This window comes from Patella vulgata, chromosome 2 (assembly GCF_932274485.2).
Source record: "Patella vulgata chromosome 2, xgPatVulg1.2, whole genome shotgun sequence".
NCBI classification, from domain to species: domain Eukaryota; kingdom Metazoa; phylum Mollusca; class Gastropoda; family Patellidae; genus Patella; species Patella vulgata.
In genome coordinates, this window is record NC_065880.2 from 47,484,029 (window position 1) to 47,507,350 (window position 23,322).

The 23,322-nt window shown below is 34.1% G+C and overlaps 1 protein-coding gene and 1 long non-coding RNA gene across 2 annotated transcripts in view; one reads left to right on the forward strand and one right to left on the reverse strand.

Moving 5' to 3' along the window:
- The window catches only part of LOC130010872 (uncharacterized), a 29,293-nt gene extending 19,729 nt beyond the window's left edge, over nucleotides 1–9,564 (reverse strand). The window contains exons 1-2 of the long non-coding RNA XR_008786167.1: nucleotides 9,428–9,564; nucleotides 8,541–8,643 (exon numbers count right to left, since the gene is read on the reverse strand). This is a non-coding gene — a long non-coding RNA (uncharacterized LOC130010872). The remainder of the gene's footprint in view (nucleotides 1–8,540; nucleotides 8,644–9,427) is intronic.
- A 334-nt stretch (nucleotides 9,565–9,898) lies between these two features.
- On the forward strand, nucleotides 9,899–23,161 carry LOC126811901 (kielin/chordin-like protein). The gene is made up of 14 exons (XM_050537943.2): nucleotides 9,899–10,026; nucleotides 10,216–10,298; nucleotides 10,580–10,688; nucleotides 10,881–11,066; nucleotides 11,510–11,598; nucleotides 12,284–12,430; nucleotides 13,977–14,130; nucleotides 14,546–14,666; nucleotides 15,024–15,138; nucleotides 15,367–15,468; nucleotides 18,081–18,245; nucleotides 18,879–18,989; nucleotides 20,765–20,945; nucleotides 21,392–23,161. Exons 1-14 carry the CDS (start codon nucleotides 10,014–10,016, stop codon nucleotides 21,598–21,600), a joined length of 1,785 nt encoding a protein of 594 aa, XP_050393900.1. The 5' UTR covers nucleotides 9,899–10,013; the 3' UTR covers nucleotides 21,601–23,161.
- Nucleotides 23,162–23,322: the final 161 nt, after the last annotated feature.

Sequence of the window (23,322 nt, forward strand, 5' to 3'; positions counted from 1 at the left end):
TTTCTTGATAATATGATTAAAGTAACTACATTAACTGATTTAAACCTAAGAACTAAATCGAAATAATCAAAAGGGTTAGTAGGGCAACTTTAAGCCTTGTCTTGACAAGATGGCAGACTTTCTTATATTATTATTTTATTGCAGGAAGGATCTGTAACATGTAGTAAGATTGATTGTCCAGTCCTACCATGTCGAGATACTATGCCTATGGCAGGTTCATGTTGTCACGTTTGTCCTAAGAGTTGTGATTATGGTGGACTTACCTATGCTGATGGACAGACTTTCTCAAGTCCTGATGATAAGTGTAAAGATTGTTTGTGTCGACAAGGTCAAGTTTTGTGCCAAAGGTCATCTTGTCCCAGAGTTAATTGTAAAAATCCTGCCAATGAAAAATGCTGCCCTATGTGTGATAGTAAGTTTTAATTCTTAATATTGAAAATAAATTGGATAAAATTGTTAAATCTATGCAAATATGGCATTGGAGGGAAGTTATGTTCTGACAAAGTGAAATAGATTGGGGTTTAATGGCTTGTTTACACAATACTTCAGTTATTTTGAGACAAACATATGGTGAGTGGATCTTGGTTTTTTGTCCCATAGAGACACTTTCCTTTTCAGCCTAACAAGCGCCACTTATTGGAGGTTTATCTCAGTCCTGGGACTTTTAGTCAAGAGTCCAATGTTCTGACAGCTTGACTTCCACAGCACCTGTGGTGTCTCTAGTTTAAATATTCTTCGTACAGATTTTGTCGTGGGAAAATGCCTTTGGTTCACTTGGTAGAGGTGTATGGATTTCATGCCTGGGGTCACAGGTTCGATTCTGTACAGAAGCATATAGTGCAAGCAGTACATGCATACATCACGTATATGAATCAAGCCATTAGCTACATAAGCCCACCGCATTAAAACGTCCTAGGTTTCTCTAGAATAATGCATACATTTTTTTAAAAATTTCATGAGAGAATAAATAAAATGACTAAAATAAACAATTTTATTTATTTTATAGACTGTATGTATCAAGGCTTGCTGTGGAGAAATGGCCAGAGATTTAAAGATCAAAGAGATCCGTGTATTAAATGTCAATGTCAGAACGGAAACGTTGAATGTAACCAAAAACAATGTCCACAAGTTACCTGTAGCAACCCCATGATGAAAGATTGTTGTCCCGTTTGTTCAGAATGTAAAATCGGCAATCAGATGTTTAGAAATGGTCAGAGTTTTACTAATCCCAGAAATAAATGCGAAACATGTGCATGTAGGGACGGTACTGTCTCTTGTAAAAATAGCATGTGCCCTCCAGCCCTCTGTAGGTATCCAGTCAAAGATGGCTGTTGTATGGTATGTTCAGATTGTCTAATAGACGGTAGAACTTACCGAAATGGTCAGTCTTTCCCGAGCCAACAGAAGCGCTGTGAAGAGTGTCAGTGTACTGAAGGGGATATAGTATGCAAACCTAAAGTTTGTCCTCCAGTGATGTGCTCAAACCCGACAGATGGACAATGCTGTAAAGAATGTAGAAATTGTGATTATAACGGACAGACCGTGAGAGAAGGCGGGAGAATTAGAGATGCATCAAATCAGTGCAATGAATGTGAATGTCGTGCTGGAAACATGAATTGTTTCAAAATTCAGTGTAGAAATTCTATCTGTAGTCACCCAGTTCAACGTGGATGTTGTAAAGAATGTTCAGATTGTTCACTAAATGGAAGAGAGTACAAAAATGGACAAGAATTTCCAGATGTGGCAGACAAATGCCGATCATGTCATTGTCTGAATGGTCAGATTAATTGTCGAGAATCAAACTGTCCTCGTGCAAGTTGTCAGAATCCTGTACAAGGAGAGTGTTGTTTAGAATGTACAAATTGTCTTTTCAATGACAGAATGTACCTAGATGGACAAAGCTTTCCAGATGCCAGTGATGCATGTAAAACTTGTACTTGTGAAAATGGCAACGTAGATTGCAGACGGTCACAATGTCCGCCCACTTCCTGTTCTCATCCTATTCAAGGAAAATGTTGTCCAGAATGTGGAGGACATTGTTTGTTCCAGAATCGTGATTATGAAAATGGAGCAGAGTTTGAAAGAGATTGTAAAAGTTGTTCGTGTAATAATGGTAATGTTCGATGTTACCCTAAATATTGTCCGTCTGTTCAGTGTTCTAATCCTGTCACAGAAGATTGTTGTCCTGTATGTGGTGATTGTATGTTTGAGAACAGAAGATTTTATAATGGCCAATCATTCCCTGATGTTAAAGATTCATGTAGTGAATGTATATGTCGGGTAAGTCATGAAGTAGTGTGTTTTATTGGAATTTAATATTGGTGATTTATTATTGATATTTGGGGGGTGGATGGCTGAATGGTTAGCGTGCGCGCGCTGTATCATAAAGTCTGTCATTGAGTTGACTGGCGTGGTTTCGAATCCCCGGTTGTATGTGGCGAGGAGTAGGGTCGCCTGTCCAACCTCGTGGGTTTTCTCCGGGGCCTCCGGTTTCCTGCTAAAGACCCCTACGCGCATCGAATTATGTAAAAAAAAATTAAAAACCATATGTTAGTCCCGAAATGACCTAGTTTGTGTCGAGTGGACGTTAAACCCCATTTCTCTCTCTCTCTTATTGATATTTGAATCTCAGGTTGTATAATCTAGAATCTCAGGTTGTATAATCTAGAATCTCAGGTTGTATAATCTAGAATCTCAGGTTGTATAATCCAGAATCTCAATCCTCTTTTTAAAATTTATTTCAGATCAAATATTTGCCATTTATCAGTATCTTATAAGTCCATATTCTCTTCATTGTTTTCAAAATTTTGTGGTTGTGGTGGTTACATTGTAATTTATGGGGATTTCAATGTAATTTTTGGATCTGGTGATTTTTATTGTAATTTTTGTGGATTTCAATGTAATTTTGGATATTCTTTTTTGTTGATAAGAATGGAACCTTTAAATGTTCAAAGAAAACATGTTCTGCTGTCAGCTGTAGAAATCCAGCAATAGGACAATGTTGTCCTGAATGTAGAAACTGTAATTTTGATGGCAAAACTTTAAATCATGGCTACAGATTCCCAGATCCTTCTGATCCATGTACCATATGTACTTGTGAGGTAAGTTTAATAGTTCAATCTCAACTCATATTATTTGTTTTGACAATGGACAGAAATTTGATTAACAGATGCTGCATACAATGTACATCATAATTATAACCAAGGTAGCCTTGCTCATGCAGTCTAATGGTCTTCACATCGACTACAATAAATATTGGTCTGAAAAAAATAGCGTTTAAGCAATGACTGATAGGAAATATTATCTTCATGCACAACCATAGTTCATAGTAGTTTATGCATTCTTCCAATGCAAGGTGATGGCCATTTTCATTTCAACCAATCAAAAGGGGTATGACCTAAATTTGATTTGTGCCATCAGGACTAGATATGATCACGTGATCAATTATTTTATATTTTAGATGGGTAACATAAATTGTGTAGCGAAGAAATGTTCGGTAGGATCTGACTGTCAGCATCCTGTAGTAGATAGATGTGGATGTAAGTCATGTGATCAGTGTGATTATAATGGTCAGATTTATCAACACCTAGAAAGATTTAATCATCGTACAGAGGAATGTTTAGAATGTACATGTAAGGTAGGTAATCACTTATCTTTATATATTACACAATTACTTTTATTCTCTCTATAAAGTGCAGTATTCATTTAAATATTATTCAGTCCTTCAATTCAAAGTTAAGGTCTATTCAGTGATACTGTCAACATGGCACCAATCAGTGCTTTGGTGAAATGCTCCTGTTTATAGTATTGTAAACACATAAATTATTGTAAGTTACAGCCTTGAATTCTAACTGTCTATATGTTCATTGGACCTTGGTTTTACATACCATCCAAATGAATTAACCCTAATTGTTTCTTGCCAGGACCTAAGTCTGCACCACTGACAAGGTGAAACCACACTGGAAAATCCTCAGGCACTTTCTCGGCCAACACAGGGATTGAACCCCAGACCTCCTGAAAAGTGAGCCAATGCCTTACTCACTGAACCACCATGGCTCCTCATTTTAAATGAAACTTGCTCTGTGGCTTCACTGCCTATATTCAAATAGTTACTTTTACTGTGAAAACCCGACACCCCAAACATCCCAAGCTCGTAAAAGTGACAAAGGATTTATTATTTCAAAATTATTCAAATGCATAAATTATTTGTGATTTTGTTTTAGAGAGGTACGGTAGATTGTGGAGCTAGACCATGTTCTGTTAGTTGTACACATTCAGCTAAAGATTCAGGTTGTTGTCCAGAATGTAAAGATTGTTTATATGAAGGGAAAGTACATGATGAAGGAGAGAGATTCATGTCTGATGTCGATCCATGTTTACAGTGTACTTGTAGGGTAAGATATTTGATTTAGTAATTTTACTAAGTTTTTTTTAACAGTAATATTTGAATTTTCCTGGATACAACTTGACTGAAAGACTATTTCTATCTGCCTTCAGTATCAGTGTTACATGTTGAATTATTTGATTATCATTTAAATAATTGAGATATGTAAATCAGAATTGTGTAGCATTTGCAATTTCTAGGCATTGTGGTGTGCACAATTCATAAGATATGGATGAGAATTTTTTTCTGAAAAGAAACCTTAGGATATTTTATAGTTATTTTATGCTATTTCCCCACTATGATGATTCGCACTATGGTTGAAATTGTGGTTTTAATTGTGGAGTAATCTTGGTGGTCCTATCAGATCTTACCATATATTGTGGTCAGTCGTATCAATCGCGTGGATCGTATTGAAATGCATCTGAATGTACCAGATCGTGGTACAATCCTATCGTAACACATAGCACGACAGTGGGAACCTAGCAATAGGAACACAGTTTGGTTTGTGCCTAAGTATAAGTTAATTTGTATTTTTTCAGAGGGGTAGTGTCTTAACTCAGAATGTACAATGTCCAACACCAAGATGTCGTAATCCTATTAAACAGCCTAATGAATGTTGTGCATCCTGTCCAGGTATGTACTTATAAACAAATGGAGTTAATGTCATTTCTTGTACCTGATAGATGTCTTTACATACTTTAATCACAAGTTTTAAAATGAGTTCCTGTATTTAATATGAGCAAATATTTTATTTTACAGTTTGTAATTTTCTGGGACAGACATATAATGACAACACAGAATTTCCTCACCCAGAAGATGCGTGTCAAATTTGTGAATGTCAGGTAATATAAGTTATATAACCTGTGTATTATCAATTCTATTTTATTATTTGAAAACTAAATAATACTCTTGTGTCGTAATTCTGCTTGTATTGAAGGTTTTATTCCAAATTATCCATAGGAAGAATGAGGTAGCAGGACAAAAGCATATTTGGCAAATCTGACACATGGCAGAGCACAAAAATTGACAGTTTCAATTAAAAGAAAGGCAATAGAATTTAATAACATTACGCATATGGATAACCCATTTCATTTCATGCAGTGCTATATTTGATATGAAAAATAATTATTATTTGATTATATAATTTCTATAGACTGGTCGTGTAAAGTGTACCAAGTTAGAATGTAGTGTAACTTGTAGTCATCCTAGACAAGATATATGTTGTCCTGTGTGTGATCAATGTTTCTATGATGGAAAGCTGTATGATAACGGAGAAACATTTAAACCAAATGATTGTAAAACATGTTACTGTCGGGTATGTTAGAAATTGGATTTGTATCTTTTGATAAATTTCTCAATGAATAGATTGATATATATAACAATAAGAATGTAAATATTTATAATAATATATATGATAAGAGTGTAATACTATTTAATAATGTAATACTATTTATAATAATGTAATACTATTATTAATGTAATAATATACTAAGCCGCAAAAGAAACGTCAGGTTGGTATGTTACTCTGAATAGACGCATTGCATAAAACTTGCCAAATGTTTTTATTGAATATTTGTGACCACATCTCCAACTTTACCTGAGCAATAAGGCTCCTTCCCAAACACAGAATTGAACCTAGGAAACGTTCTCAAAAAGGCAACCTGATTTACTGGATGATAATGTGTTCTCCATGATTTTCATGTAACTCATGCTGCACATGCTGTTCACCGGGACCAACCCTATAAAATGCACCCCCATACCTGGTTGAATCATTCACACTACAACGTCAGCAGCATGCCACGACTCACGACAACTCAGAGGAACCAGGCGCTTTGAAGACTTGACACTGGCCACACTGCCCAAGCTGTTGCCAATCACATCCAGGTCAATGTTCGGACCATCTACAGGCTTCAGCAACGCTTTTGGGCCACCAACACCACAGATGATCGCCCCCGAACTGGTAGACCAAGGGTTACCACCAGGCGACAACAGCGCCATGTTGTGCGACAGCACGTGCAGAATCCCTTCACACAGGCATCTGAGACAGCACGTCAGACAGCGAGAACACACGGACGACCCATCAGTACCGATACAGTGCACCGATGTCTCACCAGAGAGAACATCCATTGCCGTAGACCTTACCATGGACCGATCCTCACTCCTCGCCATCGACGTGAACATCTACAGTTTGCCCAACAACACCAGAACTGGTGACACAGGCAATGGAGAACTGTTCAGTTCACAGATGAGAGTCGGTATTGCGTATCAACTGCAGCTGGCAGGACCAGAATATGGCGTCGGACGTGGCCAGTGTTATTCTGACCAATGTGTCATGGGACGAGACTCATGGGGAGGTCCAAGCATAATGGTTTGGGGTGGAATCGGCTTGGACCAGAGAGTGGGTCCTGTGGTGTTCCAAAATTTTGATCCAGGGAGAGGAGGCGGCATCACAGCAGTGCGCTAAATGAATCAAGCTCTCAGACCCCACGTCATGCCACATTTCGCATGTCATCGAAACGTTTTCCAGCATGACAACGCCTGTGCCCACACCACCAGAGTTGCTCGGCACTTTCTACAGCAGAACAGTGCCAACGTTATGCACTGGCCAGCTCTTAGTCCGGACTTAAACCCAATTGAACATCATTGGGGTGAAATTCAGAGGAGACTTAATAACGTCTTACCGATACAAAACACAGCCGATGGATTGTGCCAGGCTTTTCTGAGAGTGTGGTTCCAGGTGCCAATGGCGTTCATCAATCGTCTGTTCCACTCCATGTACAGACGCTGTGCTGCTGTTATTGACACTCGCGGTGGACACATCAGATACTGATGTCTGTGTACAGACTCTAAACCTTCTCGTAATGTCTTGGAATTGTGATGAATTAATCACTAATGTGTCAACATACTGTTTATAAAAAATTGCTTTGATCCATTTAGTAAGTCGTTTTCTAGAATGATTTGATTAAAGTGTCTCTCTGATTTTTAAATCGTACTGACATTATTTTTGCTGTTTAGTATATTTAATAATGTATTAATATATAAATAATATTTAATAATGTAATAATATTTGATGATAGGATGGTAATGTAGCATGTGATGAAGAAAGATGTTTAGTATTACCATGTGCTATGTCAGAGAAGATACCAGGTCAATGTTGTCCAGTGTGTAAAGGTAGGAATTTTATAAAACATGTGATGTATTTATTAAGATACTTTCCGTCGTTTTTTAACTATTTCGTGCATCAAGCAAGAAATCATTGTTTTTATACTCCCAAATTATTGTGGCTGCTGTTCAGTGTTCAGTGTTCACCCACACATTCCACCATTTATATTTATAAATCTTGTTGGAACAACATGCTCCTATTGAGGAATTTAAGGGTCTATTAAGTCCTCTGTACATGTTCTGTTCTTCTAATAGATTGAACTGTATCAATCTGGTTAAAACACAGATCCTATTTCGTTTCGTTTTTATAGTTCAAAATTTCGTTTTACTTGTCTTTACCACACTTGGATCTGGAAGAGTTGTTATTTAACTGGTGTTCTGAATGGTGTCAGGGATTAGCCAATGAAATGGTCTGTTACGGCGAGCTTTAGGCGTGTTTTTCACGGAACTGTGGGTAATCCACTAGTAACATCAATTCTGATTGGTTAATCAAATGTCTGACGTCAAAAGGGTTATTAGTCGGTCTTTTGACCCCTGACGTGACCTATGGCTATAACTTGTCAGATCTTCATGTAGTGTAGGCCATCGAAAGTATAAAAAAACAAAACGAAATATAGATCTGTATTTTAATCAGATTGAAACTGTATAGTCACTGGTTACTGGTTAATTTGTTGTCTTTTAGGTTATATGTATTATTTTAATGTATTTAGTATAGGTTGTAATTTAGGTTGTATTTTGTATGTATTATTATAAGGTATTTACGTATGTATTATAGGTTGTACATATAAGGGTATACAGTATAAAACTGGTGCTACGTGGATATTACCTGATAATCCATGTGTAAAATGTACATGTCATGGTGGATTAGTAACTTGCATGGAATTAGAATGTTTTGTACCATGTTATAATCCTATACAAGTACCGGGTCAGTGTTGCCCTGTATGTCCATGTAAGTACAAAATCCAATTCAAATCTAATCACCAGATTTTCTTACCTCTAATAACAAACATTTTTTAAAGTTCTTGTTGCTGCTTTTCTATAATGATTTCAACTGTAATACCAAAATGGTTGTATCTGGTCAATCAAAAATTTGAAAACTGAAATATATAGAAATTTACAGAAAAAAATGCCCAACTATTGCATAAGGTAAAGAGTTAGCTGACTTTGATATGCAGCAGAAGTTATCTGAATTGAACTTGATAAATGATTTAGCTTATTCTGATGTTCACTTAATTTTATAACATACCAGTATCTTCATACTTTAAGAAATATTTTTCAACCCATTCTAAATCAATGACAACTTTGATGGAAGCTTTCATTAGTTTAATTATAGGCTTGCACCAGATATATATTAGATGTTGTATGATCTGATCAATAGATCAATGTTAGGCCACACAAAATAAATGTCTTGTTTCTCGGGCAACTGACAGCTGAAACTGTAGGGAGGGAGGGCGGTTTCTTTTTTTTTTTTACTCATTGATGGTGCAAAATAAAATTTGGCTATTGCTGAAAATTGTTGGGGCGGGAGGGCGGTCTTTCTTTTTTTTTTTTTTTTAAATGAGAAAGTCATTACTTGTTTACGTTTTTGCTTTCCGTTATATTCAACTTTATTGTACATACTTAAAACATAAACCCAAAATCAAGTCTACTAAAACACTGAGACTGAACACTGACTGAAAGGAAAATAATTTTCCATATTTAATTCACATAATTGAAATTGGTTTAAAATAAAATTCCATACGACTATGTAATAGCCCTCCATAAAGACAACAATATTTTTAAAAACTAAGCCTCTTTCACCAGGTGTATCAAAAATAATAATCATGGTAAACAGTATTTAAAACTAAATCTAGTATCGCCGGTTTATTTATAATTATTTACCGAATTCCAACCAATGCATGTCACACCGTGTCATCGGTATTGGAGATTGCCGGAAATACTGTTTCTTGGGATATTCGGTGTGTTTCTCAGGATATTCGGTGTTCTATCCGGTGTTTATATTGAATGACTATTTAAATCTAACTAACAACTGGTCAGTAAAACCATCAAATCGGTAATCCAATTATTATTTTCCGGATTATCGAAACTACCGTAAATGTGCTAATAATGACCCAGATTCTAAGGTATGCATTATGACGACTATCGTCATCGTATCGTATTCTTAGCTATAATTAATTAACCTGTTCTACGGTTCATTATTTTATCAATAGGATTTTCCAAACAAGGACCGACTGAAGCCGGCAATAATGAGCCGATTACGATCGAATGATTGAAATATTGTCGCCAATGACTTTTAACACGAATCAAATTCTAGTTTATCAGGGGAGGTAATTAATATCACGTGATACAAAATGGAGGTTCTTTCGATATCAATAAAAAAGGCAAATCTGCCAAACTTCGCCATTGTTCGGATAAAAAAGACAGCATGTTCATCTGAATCAGTTTTAATACATTTGAATAGATATACATGTATGGCGGATGTAGGTACATGCGGGATATTTTTTTTACGACTTGCTTGTCGATGTGCGGGCGGGCGTTACATATTTATTTTTTTTCATCAAGACTAATAAATAGACTGCACGCGCAACCAATTTTGCGTGCGGGCGGTGCCCGAGAAACAAGTTATTTTATTTGTGTTGCCTTATATATTGTTTTCTTTTATTATACAGCATGTAAATATAATGGACGTGATTATGGTGATGGTGAATTATTTACTCCGAATGGAGATCCGTGTGATTCATGTAGTTGCCAGGTATGAGTCATCACTGATATATTTATTTGCTAGTATTTTACAACAGGTGGTATGAAAATGCATAGTTCACCTTTGTGCACATTGGCAGCACATAAAAAAATTCAATAGGCAATTGGAAATCGAAGAAGGTGGAAACATTACTGTCCTTCATGCTTTGCACCCATTTCCTATGAAAATAAAAGATTAAAAATCACACACATCTGTTATTTAATTGAGACTTTATTGTTAAATTAATGAGTTAAGATATAGTTATATTTGATGTGTTTTTCTATGTTTTCTAGGATGGTAATTTACAATGTTTACGGGAAACTTGTCCAAATGTAGCTAATTGTCCACCAGAACAACTTGTACCATCACAAAATGGTGATTGTTGTCCTACTTGTGCAGGATGTAAGTATACAAATTGGTGGGATATAGAACACCTTATATCACTTCTCTTGTTTTGTTAATAACTTATGTTGTACTTTGTATTTCTCAAATTAGATTTGTTAGTATTTCAGTAAAATAATGACTGTTCTCCACTGATCATTCAACATTATTCTGTGATACACATCTGTAATTTTTGTATCTGATTTATTTTAGTTGGAACAAATTGTACAAGAGTTGATCTAGGAATGGTAATACGACCTCGACCTGAAGATCCATGTTTTTATTGTGAATGTAAGGATGATTTTAATTGGTTATGTATGAAGGATCAGTGTCCGCCATTGAGTTGCCCACCTGATGTACAGATAAAGGAGAAAGGAAAATGCTGTTCATCTTGTCCATGTAAGTTGTACAGAATTGAGAGAGGATTGGACATTGGGATTTTTTATATGTTGTGCATGTGCATATTTTTAAGAAAGTCAGTCATTTGATAATATTTTATGGAGAGATTTCAACTATAAGATATTCCACATATCACAATCAGAATTTTCTCCTTTAGGAGACTCCATTTGAAAAAATTACTATGTGATGATTGTTGTTTTATTTGTTATTTGGGATGCTTTAGATCAAATGAGTCAATTGGCATGGTTTTGATCTAGCTGTAGGGTAGTCTACCCAACCTCATGGGATTTCTCCAAGTTTCCTCCTGCTGCTAAAGACCCAGGTGCAAGCAAATTATTGAAATATAAGGTCCGAAATGGCCTGGTTTGTGTTGAGTGGATGTTTAATCCCCACTTCTCTCTTTTTAATTGATATTTGATCTATATTATTTTTTATCTCTTTAGCATGTTTTGATGAACAAGAAGGTAAATACCATAATGAAGGAGATAGTTGGTTATCATTAGATAATCCTTGTGTTAACTGTGAATGTCACGTAAGTAAAAATACACAAATTTATAAAATATGCAAATTTTTACAAGGATACTCTTGTCTGTAACAAGCAAATGATGCATAAAATTGTACCATTTGTCAATGTGTTCTATTGCAAAATCTAGTTTCCTCCCAAGGCTAAAGATCCCTATGCGCAAGCAAGTTATTGAAATAAAATTGAACGATGTTAGTCCCAAAATGACCTAGTTTATTTCCAGTATACGCTAAACTCCATTTCTCTCTCAATTGTAAAACATGCCTATCAGAGAAGTAAATTTACATGGTCTGTAAAACTTATTGAAAACTCAGTATATAAAGGTAATCCACTTACTTTTATTTTGGGGGATGAGGTGGACTGTTGACAACAATATTAATAACAATATTAAATTAGGAAAGAACTTATATAGGCTTTGCCTGTTGTTCAATCCTTTTCAAATGAATAAAATATTGTTTAAACTAATATCATATATGTATGCATACAGTATTACTATTTATTTTATATGTACCTACCATTTTATATATATGAATCGCATGTGGATTGAAATGGATGTTGAGATACATTAAAATCTTATCTTATTTTGATGGAAAAATGGAGTCTTGATACCTCATCATCACAATTCTCTACAAAAAAAATAATCAGATATTGTATCACACTCTTCATATGACTTATTTTTATTGTTTTTATTTAGGATGGTTTAAAACAGTGTAGTACTGTAGATTGTCCACCATTATTTTGTGGTGTGAATGAACAGATTATTAACCAACCAGATTCATGTTGTGGTGTCTGTCAACCAATGAAACTAGTAGAATGTTTCTATGTAGGAAGGAGATATGAGGTATGATTTGGATATATAACCATACTGAAGTAGACCTTGTGTCAACTTACAATATGATTATTAACAATTGATACAGCAGTTGATTTTATCCATAAAAAAATGGCGTACTAGTGTTGTGCATTGTCAATATACTAGTTCTTAGTGAGGCGGCGAATTAAGCCATCGCCTGCTAGTGCTTGGTCCATGCGCAAATACACCCATGCATGGACCAAGCAGGCAATAGCACAGTCAGGCATTCCTAGTCAAAAGTGTTGTCATAGCTATATTTAATGACATCGTTTAGTGTAAGTTTACCTTTACCTGTAATTTCCCAAATACCAAGATTTTCGGTTTCATACAAACTAACCATGACGTTATTCTTATAAATGACAATCCCGTAACTATTTTTTGTATCATCTAGGCTTCCTAAAATATATTACAAAATTAATGTAACATCAGGGCTTACAATAATTTTTGACATGATGATACAGTGTCACCAGTAGTTTAAATGTAAAGCAATGAATTAAAAATACTTTTCTACATCTATTCAACTGCCAGTGCTTAATAAAACATCATCCAGACTTTCTTGGGTAGCTTAATCCACTCTTTGGTTTATGAAATAACTTTATCGCAGGTTTTCTCAGTGAAACTCAAGAACTTTTCCTGTAGTTTTTTGGTCTAAATGCACTAAACACCTAATTTTCTCGGTTCTCAAATCTGATTATGTCTTTTCTGGAAAGGACGCCTTATCGCTGAATCCGCGACAAAATGAAATCCTAAATTAAGAAAATAAATTGGATATCTGTTAGCAGGTTTTTCGTGAGTGGGACCTCGTTTTAGTAACTTGGATACTTTATTGAATTTTTAAAAATGGTTTTAGCCACAAGGCCGATGGGTGGAACAAAAAGTCATAATAATCTGGCCTAGCTTCTGGCCTATAACTAAGATAACTAGAACAACCTTTAATGTTCACTTTAACAAATACAATCAAATTTTAATGTATCATGCATAGGGGTTGCTCCATCAATGGGATTGATCATGTAAAATGCAGCGGAGTAACTCAAATTCTATTACGAAGATCGTGGACAGAAATGTGCATCCCATACCCGATTGATCCGTGTTATTCTACTTTTCTAGTCAAAGGTTGAACTCTTCTTTCATAATCAATAACTTACTTTCCTCAATATGCAGCCGTTTTGAAGGGTTGAAAAAATATCATCATTCCCTGCCCTATGGGCTGCTGCTGAAAAGTAGTGCCCTGAATTTGATATGGGTCGCTATGCAACAATGACTACTCGCCATGGGGGGGAGGGGGGCCAGGTGTCCAGTCATAGGGCGTGGCTCCCATTTGTTTTCTTTGAAAATAAATTTGTACAGAAGCAAGATGGAATTTAATGTACATTAATTTAAATATATCTGTGGTCCATGTACAGGGACTAGGACTTCACTATTTTCACATTCACAGATATTCTTAAATAAACTTGGTTTTCTTCTAGTAGAATGTGTACATTGTCATATACCAATGATCGGAACCTGTGTACAGTTTTAATATACATTTATATTATAGCCTGGTGAAGAATGGACAGTTGATGAATGTACTAAATGTCAGTGTATAGGTGGAGAGGTTAAATGTACAAGTCAACATTGTTTACCTACAGAATGTCGACCTAATGAAGTGCCTTCTATAAAACCTGGTAATTGTTGTCCTGTCTGTGAACAAAGTAAGTTCTATATTATCATGCACCTGAAAAGTGATCAATTTTGTTATAATACTGAAATGACATTATGATGTACGGGGAACAAGTGTATATTTTCCGCAAATAGACATCCTTTCTTGTTTTGATGTTCAGCTAGGATTTATGTTAAAATGTCTGTGTAGGAAGTTATAATTGAGTACATAATATTTCAGAGCATGGTAATTATTTTGTACCCCAATATTTGGATTGTGTGTGCTATATTTCAGAGCCTGGAGGATGTCTAATAATTTGATTTTGTGTGTTATATTTTAGAGCCAGGTAGCTGTCTAATATTTTGACTTTGTGTGTTATATTTCAGAGCCTGGTATTTTGATTTTGTATGTTATATTTCAGAGCCTGGTAAACGTCTAGTATTTTGATTTTGTGTGTTATATTTCAGAGCCTGGTAGTTGTCTAGTATTTGGAGATCCACATTATAGAACATTTGATGGTACAACATTACATTTTCAAGGACAGTGTAAATACATTATGGCTGCTGATTGTGAAGCTGATAGTTTCAGGTACAATACAAACATTTTTCCAAAACAAAACAAAAACAACAAAAAATTACACCTTTAAGAATAGTCAGAGATTGAAGTGAGGAATAATTACCATTACATATTTCATGAAGAGAATTTTGTTTTATAAAATGGAAAATATGATTGTGCTCAGCCAATGAATATCTGCTTGGGTTTCTTCCCAATCTTATGAATGAAATGATTTTACTTCCATATAAATCAAAGCCATGTTGCAGAACATAGCTTATGATGCAGACAGTTTTGTTTATCGTAAAAAAAATATACCTTGCCTCTATACTATATTTTCAGTGCAATGGTGCTGATGTGACATAAACTTCATTTCTTTCTTTTTATTTTCAGTGTAGAGATACAACATGATAATCGTGGTGTTGCTGGTGATGTTTCCTGGGCTCAAAATTTTACAGTTAAAATTGCTGGTTTGACTATAGACCTTCTACAAAAACATGCAGTTCAGGTAAGTATCTGTTTTATTTCAACTATGTCACTGTAGGTTTCCACAAGAAATGTTGATTTCAGATGTAGTGCCACGTAAATCTGTTGTAATATACAAAACAAAAAGAATATTAATCTTGGTAAGGGCTGTGTTTCCTGAACTTTTTGTAAGATTATTTTAATGTTATATCTAATAATAGTTTTCATGTATTTAACGATTGTATTAAAACTGCTTGTTGTTTGTTACCAGGTCAATGGAGAAAGAGTATTGCTACCATATTTATATGAACCACATGTACAAATAGAACTTAGTGGTAATACAGTTTTACTCAATACAGATATAGGAATGAGGGTAAGTTAATAAAAACTTATATCAAACATAGAATATTATTAATCAATGTAAGGGTCATTTTGGGCACACTTATTGTTCTACTTTAAAGATAATGAATTTCTACCTTTTAACAATTTGTAATTGATTGTAAATATTAATATTTGGTGTTAATCAATTATCTTTAATTTCCCTCATTGCACACTGTATGGCATATGCCCGTCTTCATTAGCCCAGTTTAGGAGCAGAACAGTAGGACGTTAAACCCCATTTCATTTCATTTGTATCTATTTTCAATCCAGTTCTAAAGTGCATACAGAAATTTGAGTCTTAAAATTCTAATACAGTATGGTTATAAGGCCTGTTTCCCATGTGCACGTTTTGCAGTGTTTCCATGTGCATTTTCGCTGCCAAAAAATTGGTCTAATGCAAATATAATGGGATTTTTTCCCATGTAATCGGCAAAAACATGTACATGGAAAACAGGCCTAAATGTAAAGAGGTGTGCTGGATTTTAGACTGTAACTGTTCAAATTACCTTAGAACAATTACAATCAGGTGATACAGTTGGCACATGATATGTTGTCCAGTATTTTCATGTTTATTTGAATGTCATTGTTCATGGGATTGAGATAATATAATTCAAGAACATTCAATTGAGTACCCACTAGACTTGTATGTACCAGGTATTTTTACAAAGTGGCATAAGTTTCTGCATATTTCATGGAACTATTTGATCAATCATCTGAGTAGATGATCAGTGAAACATCTTTGAAACAAGTAGTGAAGGTTTCAAATTTTTATTAACAAAGATATGCATTTTTATATGCTGACATTTTCATGTGGACGTATTATGCCACTGCCCCTGTCTGTCTGTCCGTCCGTCCACAATTTGTTTGTGGACACTCTACAGGTCACAATTGGCATGTATCGGACCATAACTTCTTGGATTATGGCCTCGGATTGTACGAAAAATCATGTTTTTAGCTTATGGTCACAATTTTCATCTGATTTTGATGAAACTTGAAATGCATGTTTATAACCCAAAGATCTTGGTTCCTTTCGATAGTCGTGCATATCGGATTTTAATTTCCTGAATTATGGCCCCTGATTGTACGAAAAATCATGTTTTTAGCCTGTGGTCCCTCTAGAGGTCACAATTATTAAAAACCGTTCGAATATACGCAAATTGTGTAAATATATGGTATATCAAGGTTATATGGACCCTCTTGAGGCCACAAATTTGATTCGTTGTTGAGGAAACGTTAAATTTATGTTTATATCACAAAGATCTTATGTCCTTTCGATAATCGCGCATATACGAACCTAACTTTCTGGATTATGGCCCCTGATTGTTCAAAAAATCGCATTTGTAGCTTGTGGATCCACTAGAAGTCACAATTTGTATTCTATTATAAAAAAAACGTTTAAATACATTTTGTGAAAATCAGACCGAAACCGCTTGACAAAATGGCCGCTCCTTGTACGCAAAAAGTGTAAAATTATGTAATACCAAGGTTTTGGACCCTCTAGAAGTCACAATTTTTATCCGATTTTGATGAAACTTAAAATATATCTTTATATCCCAAATATCTCAATCCCTTTCTATATGTGTGCATTTCAGACCATAATTTCCTGGATTATGGCCCCTCGTTGTGTCCGTCCATCCGTCTGTCACACTTTTTGGGACACAATAACTCTCCTTCTAATTGAGCTAGAATGTTCAAACTTGGTGTAGGTGTTTATTAGGTCAATTCCCTCCTTGATGGAGTTCGAAGATGGGCATATTCTGCTTTGGGTAAGCGGAGATAAGCAATTTGATTGGTTGATGCTTTGGGACATGATAACTTTAGTTCTAATTAAGTGATAGTGATGAAACTTAGTGTATAGTTTCATTACATCAATACCTTGACTAAGTTCGATAATTAGCATTTTTTGCTCAGGGTAAGCAGAGTGATAAGCAAGGTCAAGAATTTGGAACCCAATAACTCTCATTCTAATTGAGCTAGAATGTTCATACATGGCATAGGTTTTTATAAATTAGGTGAATGCCTTGATGGAGTTCAATGATAAACATTGTCTGCTTACTGTAAGCAGAGATAAGCAATCTGATTGGTTGATGCTTTGGGGCATGATTACTTTGGTTTTAATTAAGTGAGAGTGATGAAACTCCAAGTATAGATTCATTATATCATTACCTTGACTAAGTTCGATGATGAGAATTTTCTGCCTAGGCTAAGGAGCAATAAGCAATTTGATTGGTCAAGACTTTGGAACATGTTTAAACTTGATGTAGATGTTCATTGGGTGAATGTCTTGACTGAGTTTAATGATTAACATTTCGAACTAAAGCTAAGCAGAGCTAAGCAGTTTCATTGGTCAATGCTTTGGGACAAGATAACTTTGATTCTATCTGATAGAGAGTGATGAAACTTGTCGATTGTTCATAATCAGTTTGGTTGCCTGATACTTTTTAAAAAAATAAATGTGCGATTAATTAATATGTATCATTTATTTATTTTGGGATTTCGGCGGGGGACATCAGCCTCACTGTTGGCTTGTTTAACTTGATCTTTATCCATCTCTTGCAAAATGTGGGCGTATCTTGCCTGGCAACCGCTGGTTTATATTTATAGTTATTATGGAATGGAGAGAGTTATGCTGAATTAAGTGTACCTGGTACTATGAAGAGAAAATTGTGTGGTTTATGTGGAAATTTTAATGGCTTCCCACAAGATGATCTGAGAACAAGATTAGGTCAAATAACCAACTCACCGGCTGTCTTTGGTAATAGCTGGAAGGTAAGTAAAACATGTATTAATAATTTATGTTATATTATTAGGAATAATTTAGAATAGAGAATGCCACATGCTAGCAGATCAAAAATACATTATTCCCTGGATTTTATTTTGAATTATGGATATTGCCAATATGAAGCTATGACGAAGGAATTAGTTTGGCTCGGTTCCTTCTTGTGCATAGGACTCAGGTAAAGCAGCATCAGTTTCAGATCTATTTGGATCCCTGATTTCAAATGAAACCAATTTTATGACATCCAAGAATTCATTTATCATGTCACTTTATATCATAGCCTTTATGAAACACTCTGCTAAAAAGCTTTTCAACAAACCTGCAGTTTATTGTTAATATAAATCTTTGATTTGGAGTTGTATTTTCTTTTTGTACTTATTATCATTAGGCCAACTTGGCTTTATAGTCGAAAATTTTGTAAATTAAAAGGTACTGATCCAAACTGGATACTGAGTCAAACTGGAATCTGAGTCAAACTTGATACTTAGTCAAACTGGGTGCCGGTCATATTTGGCGCTGAGAGACAGTAACTTGTATTTTATCTCAATGATGAGTCAGCCATGTGATTTGCCAAGAATGATTATGAAATCCAAATAATGATGTCATCATCATTTTCATTTCAGGCTAAAACTCAATATAAAGATAGCTGTCAAGATGCGAAGGATATTGACCCATGTTTAAAGGTTGGTTACAGAGTTCGAAAATTAGCTACAACAAAATGTGCAGTTATCAAGGTCAGTGTACTTATTTACATTAAAAATTAAATCTTACCATTTTTATACACCCAAATGGAAATGTGGACATATATTGCCATCGCCCCTGTCTGTCCGTCCGACGTCCACAATTTCTTCTGAATGCTCTAACGCCAAAAGTTATCATCCGATTGTTTTAAAATTGATATATGTTGTTTACATTAGTTAGATGAAGAAACCTATTTAATTTCAATAATTTCCATTTGTTGAACCTTGTGAACGCTCTAACATCAATCTGATTAAAACATAGATCCTATTTCGTTGTGTTTTTTATAGTTCAAAATTTTGTTTTATAACGATCTGTTACGGGGAGTTCTTGGCGTACTCTGCATGGAACTGTGAGTAAACCCCTAGAAATGTCAACACTGATTTATTAATCAATGTCTGATTTCATAGGGTCAAAAGCCACTCGTATGACCCCTGACGCTACCTCCCAGTACAACTGATCAGATCTTCATGTAGTGTAGGCCATCGAAAGTATAAAAAAAACGTAACGAAATATAGATCTGTATTTTAATCAGATTGGCTCTAACATCTAAAGTTATCTGCCAATCTGTATGAAATTTATATGCATCATTTAAATTAGTAAAAAGAAGAATCCTATTGAATTTCAGCAATTTCCGTTTATTATGTCTAGAGTTATGGCCTTTGTTTCACTTTGTTGAACCTTGTGAACGCTCAAACACTAAAAGTTATCATCAGATCTGTATGAAATTTATATGCATCATTTAGATTAGTGAAATCACAAATTCTGTTGAATTTCAGCAATTTACAATAATTACTTCTAGAGTTGTGGCCCTTGTTTCACGTTGTTCAACCATGTTAATGCTCGATTGATGAAAGTTATCATCCGATATGTATGAAATTTATATGCATTATTTAAATTTGTGAAACAGAGAACTATTGAATTTCAGCAATTTCCGTCAATTATTTCTAGAGTTATGGCCCTTTGTTTTACTTTGTGAACCTTGTGAATGTTCGAATGACAAAAGTTATTATCCGATCTGTATGAAATTTATATGCATTATTTAAATTAGTAAAACGAAAAAGCCTGTCAAATTTCAAAATTTTCTGTAAATTGCTTCCAGATTTAAGGCCCTTGTTTCAGTTTGTAGAACCTTATGAACCCTCAAACGATAAAAATTATAATATGATCTATATGAAATTGTTTTGTAAATGCCCCAAATTACCTACAAAAGAATAAATATGCGACAACCCATGGTGACCACGTGAACGATTTAGCTGCTGTGGGTGTATGTTTCGTTGCCTGGCAACCTATCTTTATACATCTTTTCATAACTACAAATTTTCCCCATAGCTTCAAAATATACATAATAAATCGAATAAATAAGCTTTAAATTCTGCCAAAAAAATTTCCTTTTATTTAGTAGGTATTTGATTATAAAAAATACCTTATAAATAATATTATATGGATATTTCATTTCTTATTTTCTTTTGGTTCACTGCAAGTCTTGTTGAGCTTATTCAGTAAATACAGTGTGTTGTTGGTCAATTCACAATTAAGAGATGCACCTTGATTGGCAAACAATTGTTGTCTGAAACATTTGATTTGGCAATCAAGGGCCCAAAGAATGATTTTCTAACACTTGTTTTTAGATACTGATTTAGTGACCATCAAATTTACAGAATGAAAATAACGCTCATTTTTAACTAAATTATAAAAAAAAGGATTGAAGGTATAATTATTTAAAACAACAAGTAAAATAGCATGTATCTTTATTTACTTTATGTTACAGAGTAAAGTATTTTCAAGATGTCATCGAGCTGTCTCACCAGAACCATTCTTTGCCTCATGTGTATATGATATGTGTGTTTGTATGGAGAATCCCAATTGTTTATGTGATATTTTGGCATCATATGCTCACGTCTGTGCTAAAGCTGGTATTAAAACACAATGGAGAACCAGTAAATTATGTGGTAAATATCTTTTACTATAATTCTTGCATTAGGCAGTTTAGTCATAGTAAAAGGGTGATATATGAAATACTGCTACATATAAACCTTGTTCTGTTTTGTTTAAAACCAATAGCTCTTGAGAGGAGCAATCGAGTAAAGAAATAATAAGCAAAGTTTGAATAGGTGTTCCTGGTGAAAACAAATCCAATTTGGTGTGGCCTTATTTAACATTTCTAGGAAATTTTTCTGAAGCTTGTGGCTTAAAATCAAGATTAATACCTACTAGCAATTCTCTAAACCAGGTTATAAAAGTGTATTTTGTAAAATTGATTGAACTTCTACAAAAAAGCCCCCAAAACCAGTAATGTTTGATATTGCACCGATAAAAGTAGGTACATACTAATAAAATTCTGTTTATTTCCAAAATATATATAATTATTAAAATCATACTTTATGTAATTTTGCAGCATTTGATTGTCCTGCTGATAGTGGTTTAATGTTTGATGATTGTGGTCCAGCTTGTCCGAGAACATGTGAAAATCTAAATACACCTCTAGGAAATGTCAGTGAGAACTGTTTTAAACCTTGTGTAGCAAGCTGTCAGTGTTCAGCAGATAAAGTTCTTCATGCTGGAAAATGTATAAATCCTAAAGAATGTCCAAATATTAATTCTTAAGATTTTTTTTTATAAACTAGTTACAAATCGATTACTGTTCAATTTTATAACAAATAAGCATTATTTTATTCTACCTCAAGAAGCATAAAAGTGTTAAATACAATCAGTTTATCTGAATTAGCAGGAATAGATAGAAACTTACAAAATGTTGTACCGGTAAGTAAATATAGCGTTTGTCATATTAACATTGTGTATCACTTGGTGTGAAATTAGATCATATTTTTGGAATTAGAACATTATGTCAGGTCATTAAAGTAATGTGATTGTACATGTCATAAAGTCATCAATTGAATGTAGAAAGTAGTGTTGTTTACATCATTTTTTGCTCAAGATCTGTTAAAATGCCTATTTAAGGTCAGATTGATTAATAATTCAAAAGACACTACCTCAAAATTAGCCAAATTTTAATGTTATTTTTAAATATTTACCAAACGATAATACTTAATACAATATTAACTACTGTTTTATATGTTATATCAATGTATTCTTCTCTTATATCAGATCCACCAGAACTAATTCTTCTAAATACTGTTTAATGACAAGTATTACAAAAGTGACAGATATGTTATATATGCATATTCTGAATGTTATCATATCCCAACTTTTTATCTTTTTTTTTTTAAGGAAATCACTTAAAGTTTGAATGTGATGTACACAGAATATGCATATCTATAACATATATTTCCTTGTCGGTCACTTTTTGCTATACTTTGGATGCTATTGACATAAAAAAACGTTTGTATAGGCCTAAAATAGACACCAATATTAACTACTGTTTTATATGTTATATCAATGTATTCTTCTCTTATATCAGATCCACCAGAACTAATTCTTCTAAATACTGTTTAATGACAAGTATTACAAAAGTGACAGATATGTTATATATGCATATTCTGAATGTTATCATATCCCAACTTTTTATCTTTTTTTTTTTAAGGAAATCACTTAAAGTTTGAATGTGATGTACACAGAATATGCATATCTATAACATATATTTCCTTGTCGGTCACTTTTTGCTATACTTTGGATGTTATTGACATAAAAAACGTTTGTATAGGCCTAAAATAGACACCAAATAATAGATACACAATTCGAACCAATTATTATGTTTAATAAAAAGTAAATATAATCTGTCATCAATAACTTTTGTATTAAGATCACTAGCAACATCACAATTTGTAAATAAACTATGTTTATGTTGACAGTATTTTGAGGATGTTAGGAACTAAATAAATAGTTTTTAATGGAAAGCCAGAACTCATAAAGTTCTGTCCATCTATTGAGTTTAGTTGCATTCCAACTAAATATCATGAGTCCCCATCTGTCTTTCTCTTCCTCTGCATTACTTGATTGGTTTTATACCTGTATTTTTAGCATTTGTTTGGTGTTATATGTCCATTAGTTCTATGTTTTAGTGACAAAATTTGAATTTTTAAATGGTAATTTTAGACAAGAACAAAGTAGAGGGTAAATGATATTATAAAAGCGATTTGTTCATTTAAATGGTTACATTATATTCATGAATTATATTATGTGCAATAAAGTTGATGTGCAGTTTTTATTTAACATACTATTTTAAATTTGTAATATAAATGTCAATATTTCAGACAAAGGGTTAATTTAACAAAAATATTGGTTCAAAAAATATTAAGATGGGTTGCCAGGCAATGAAACATACGCCTACAGCAGCTAAATCGTCCGAGCGGTCGACCAGAGTTGTCG

Bases quoted from the DNA above. Each gene is read 5' to 3' on its own strand.
- LOC126811901 (XM_050537943.2), top strand. The intron at 10,299-10,579 runs GTATGAGTCATC...TATGTTTTCTAG, and splicing joins GTGATTCATGTAGTTGCCAG to GATGGTAATTTACAATGTTT. The intron at 12,431-13,976 runs GTATGATTTGGA...TTTATATTATAG, and splicing joins ATGTAGGAAGGAGATATGAG to CCTGGTGAAGAATGGACAGT.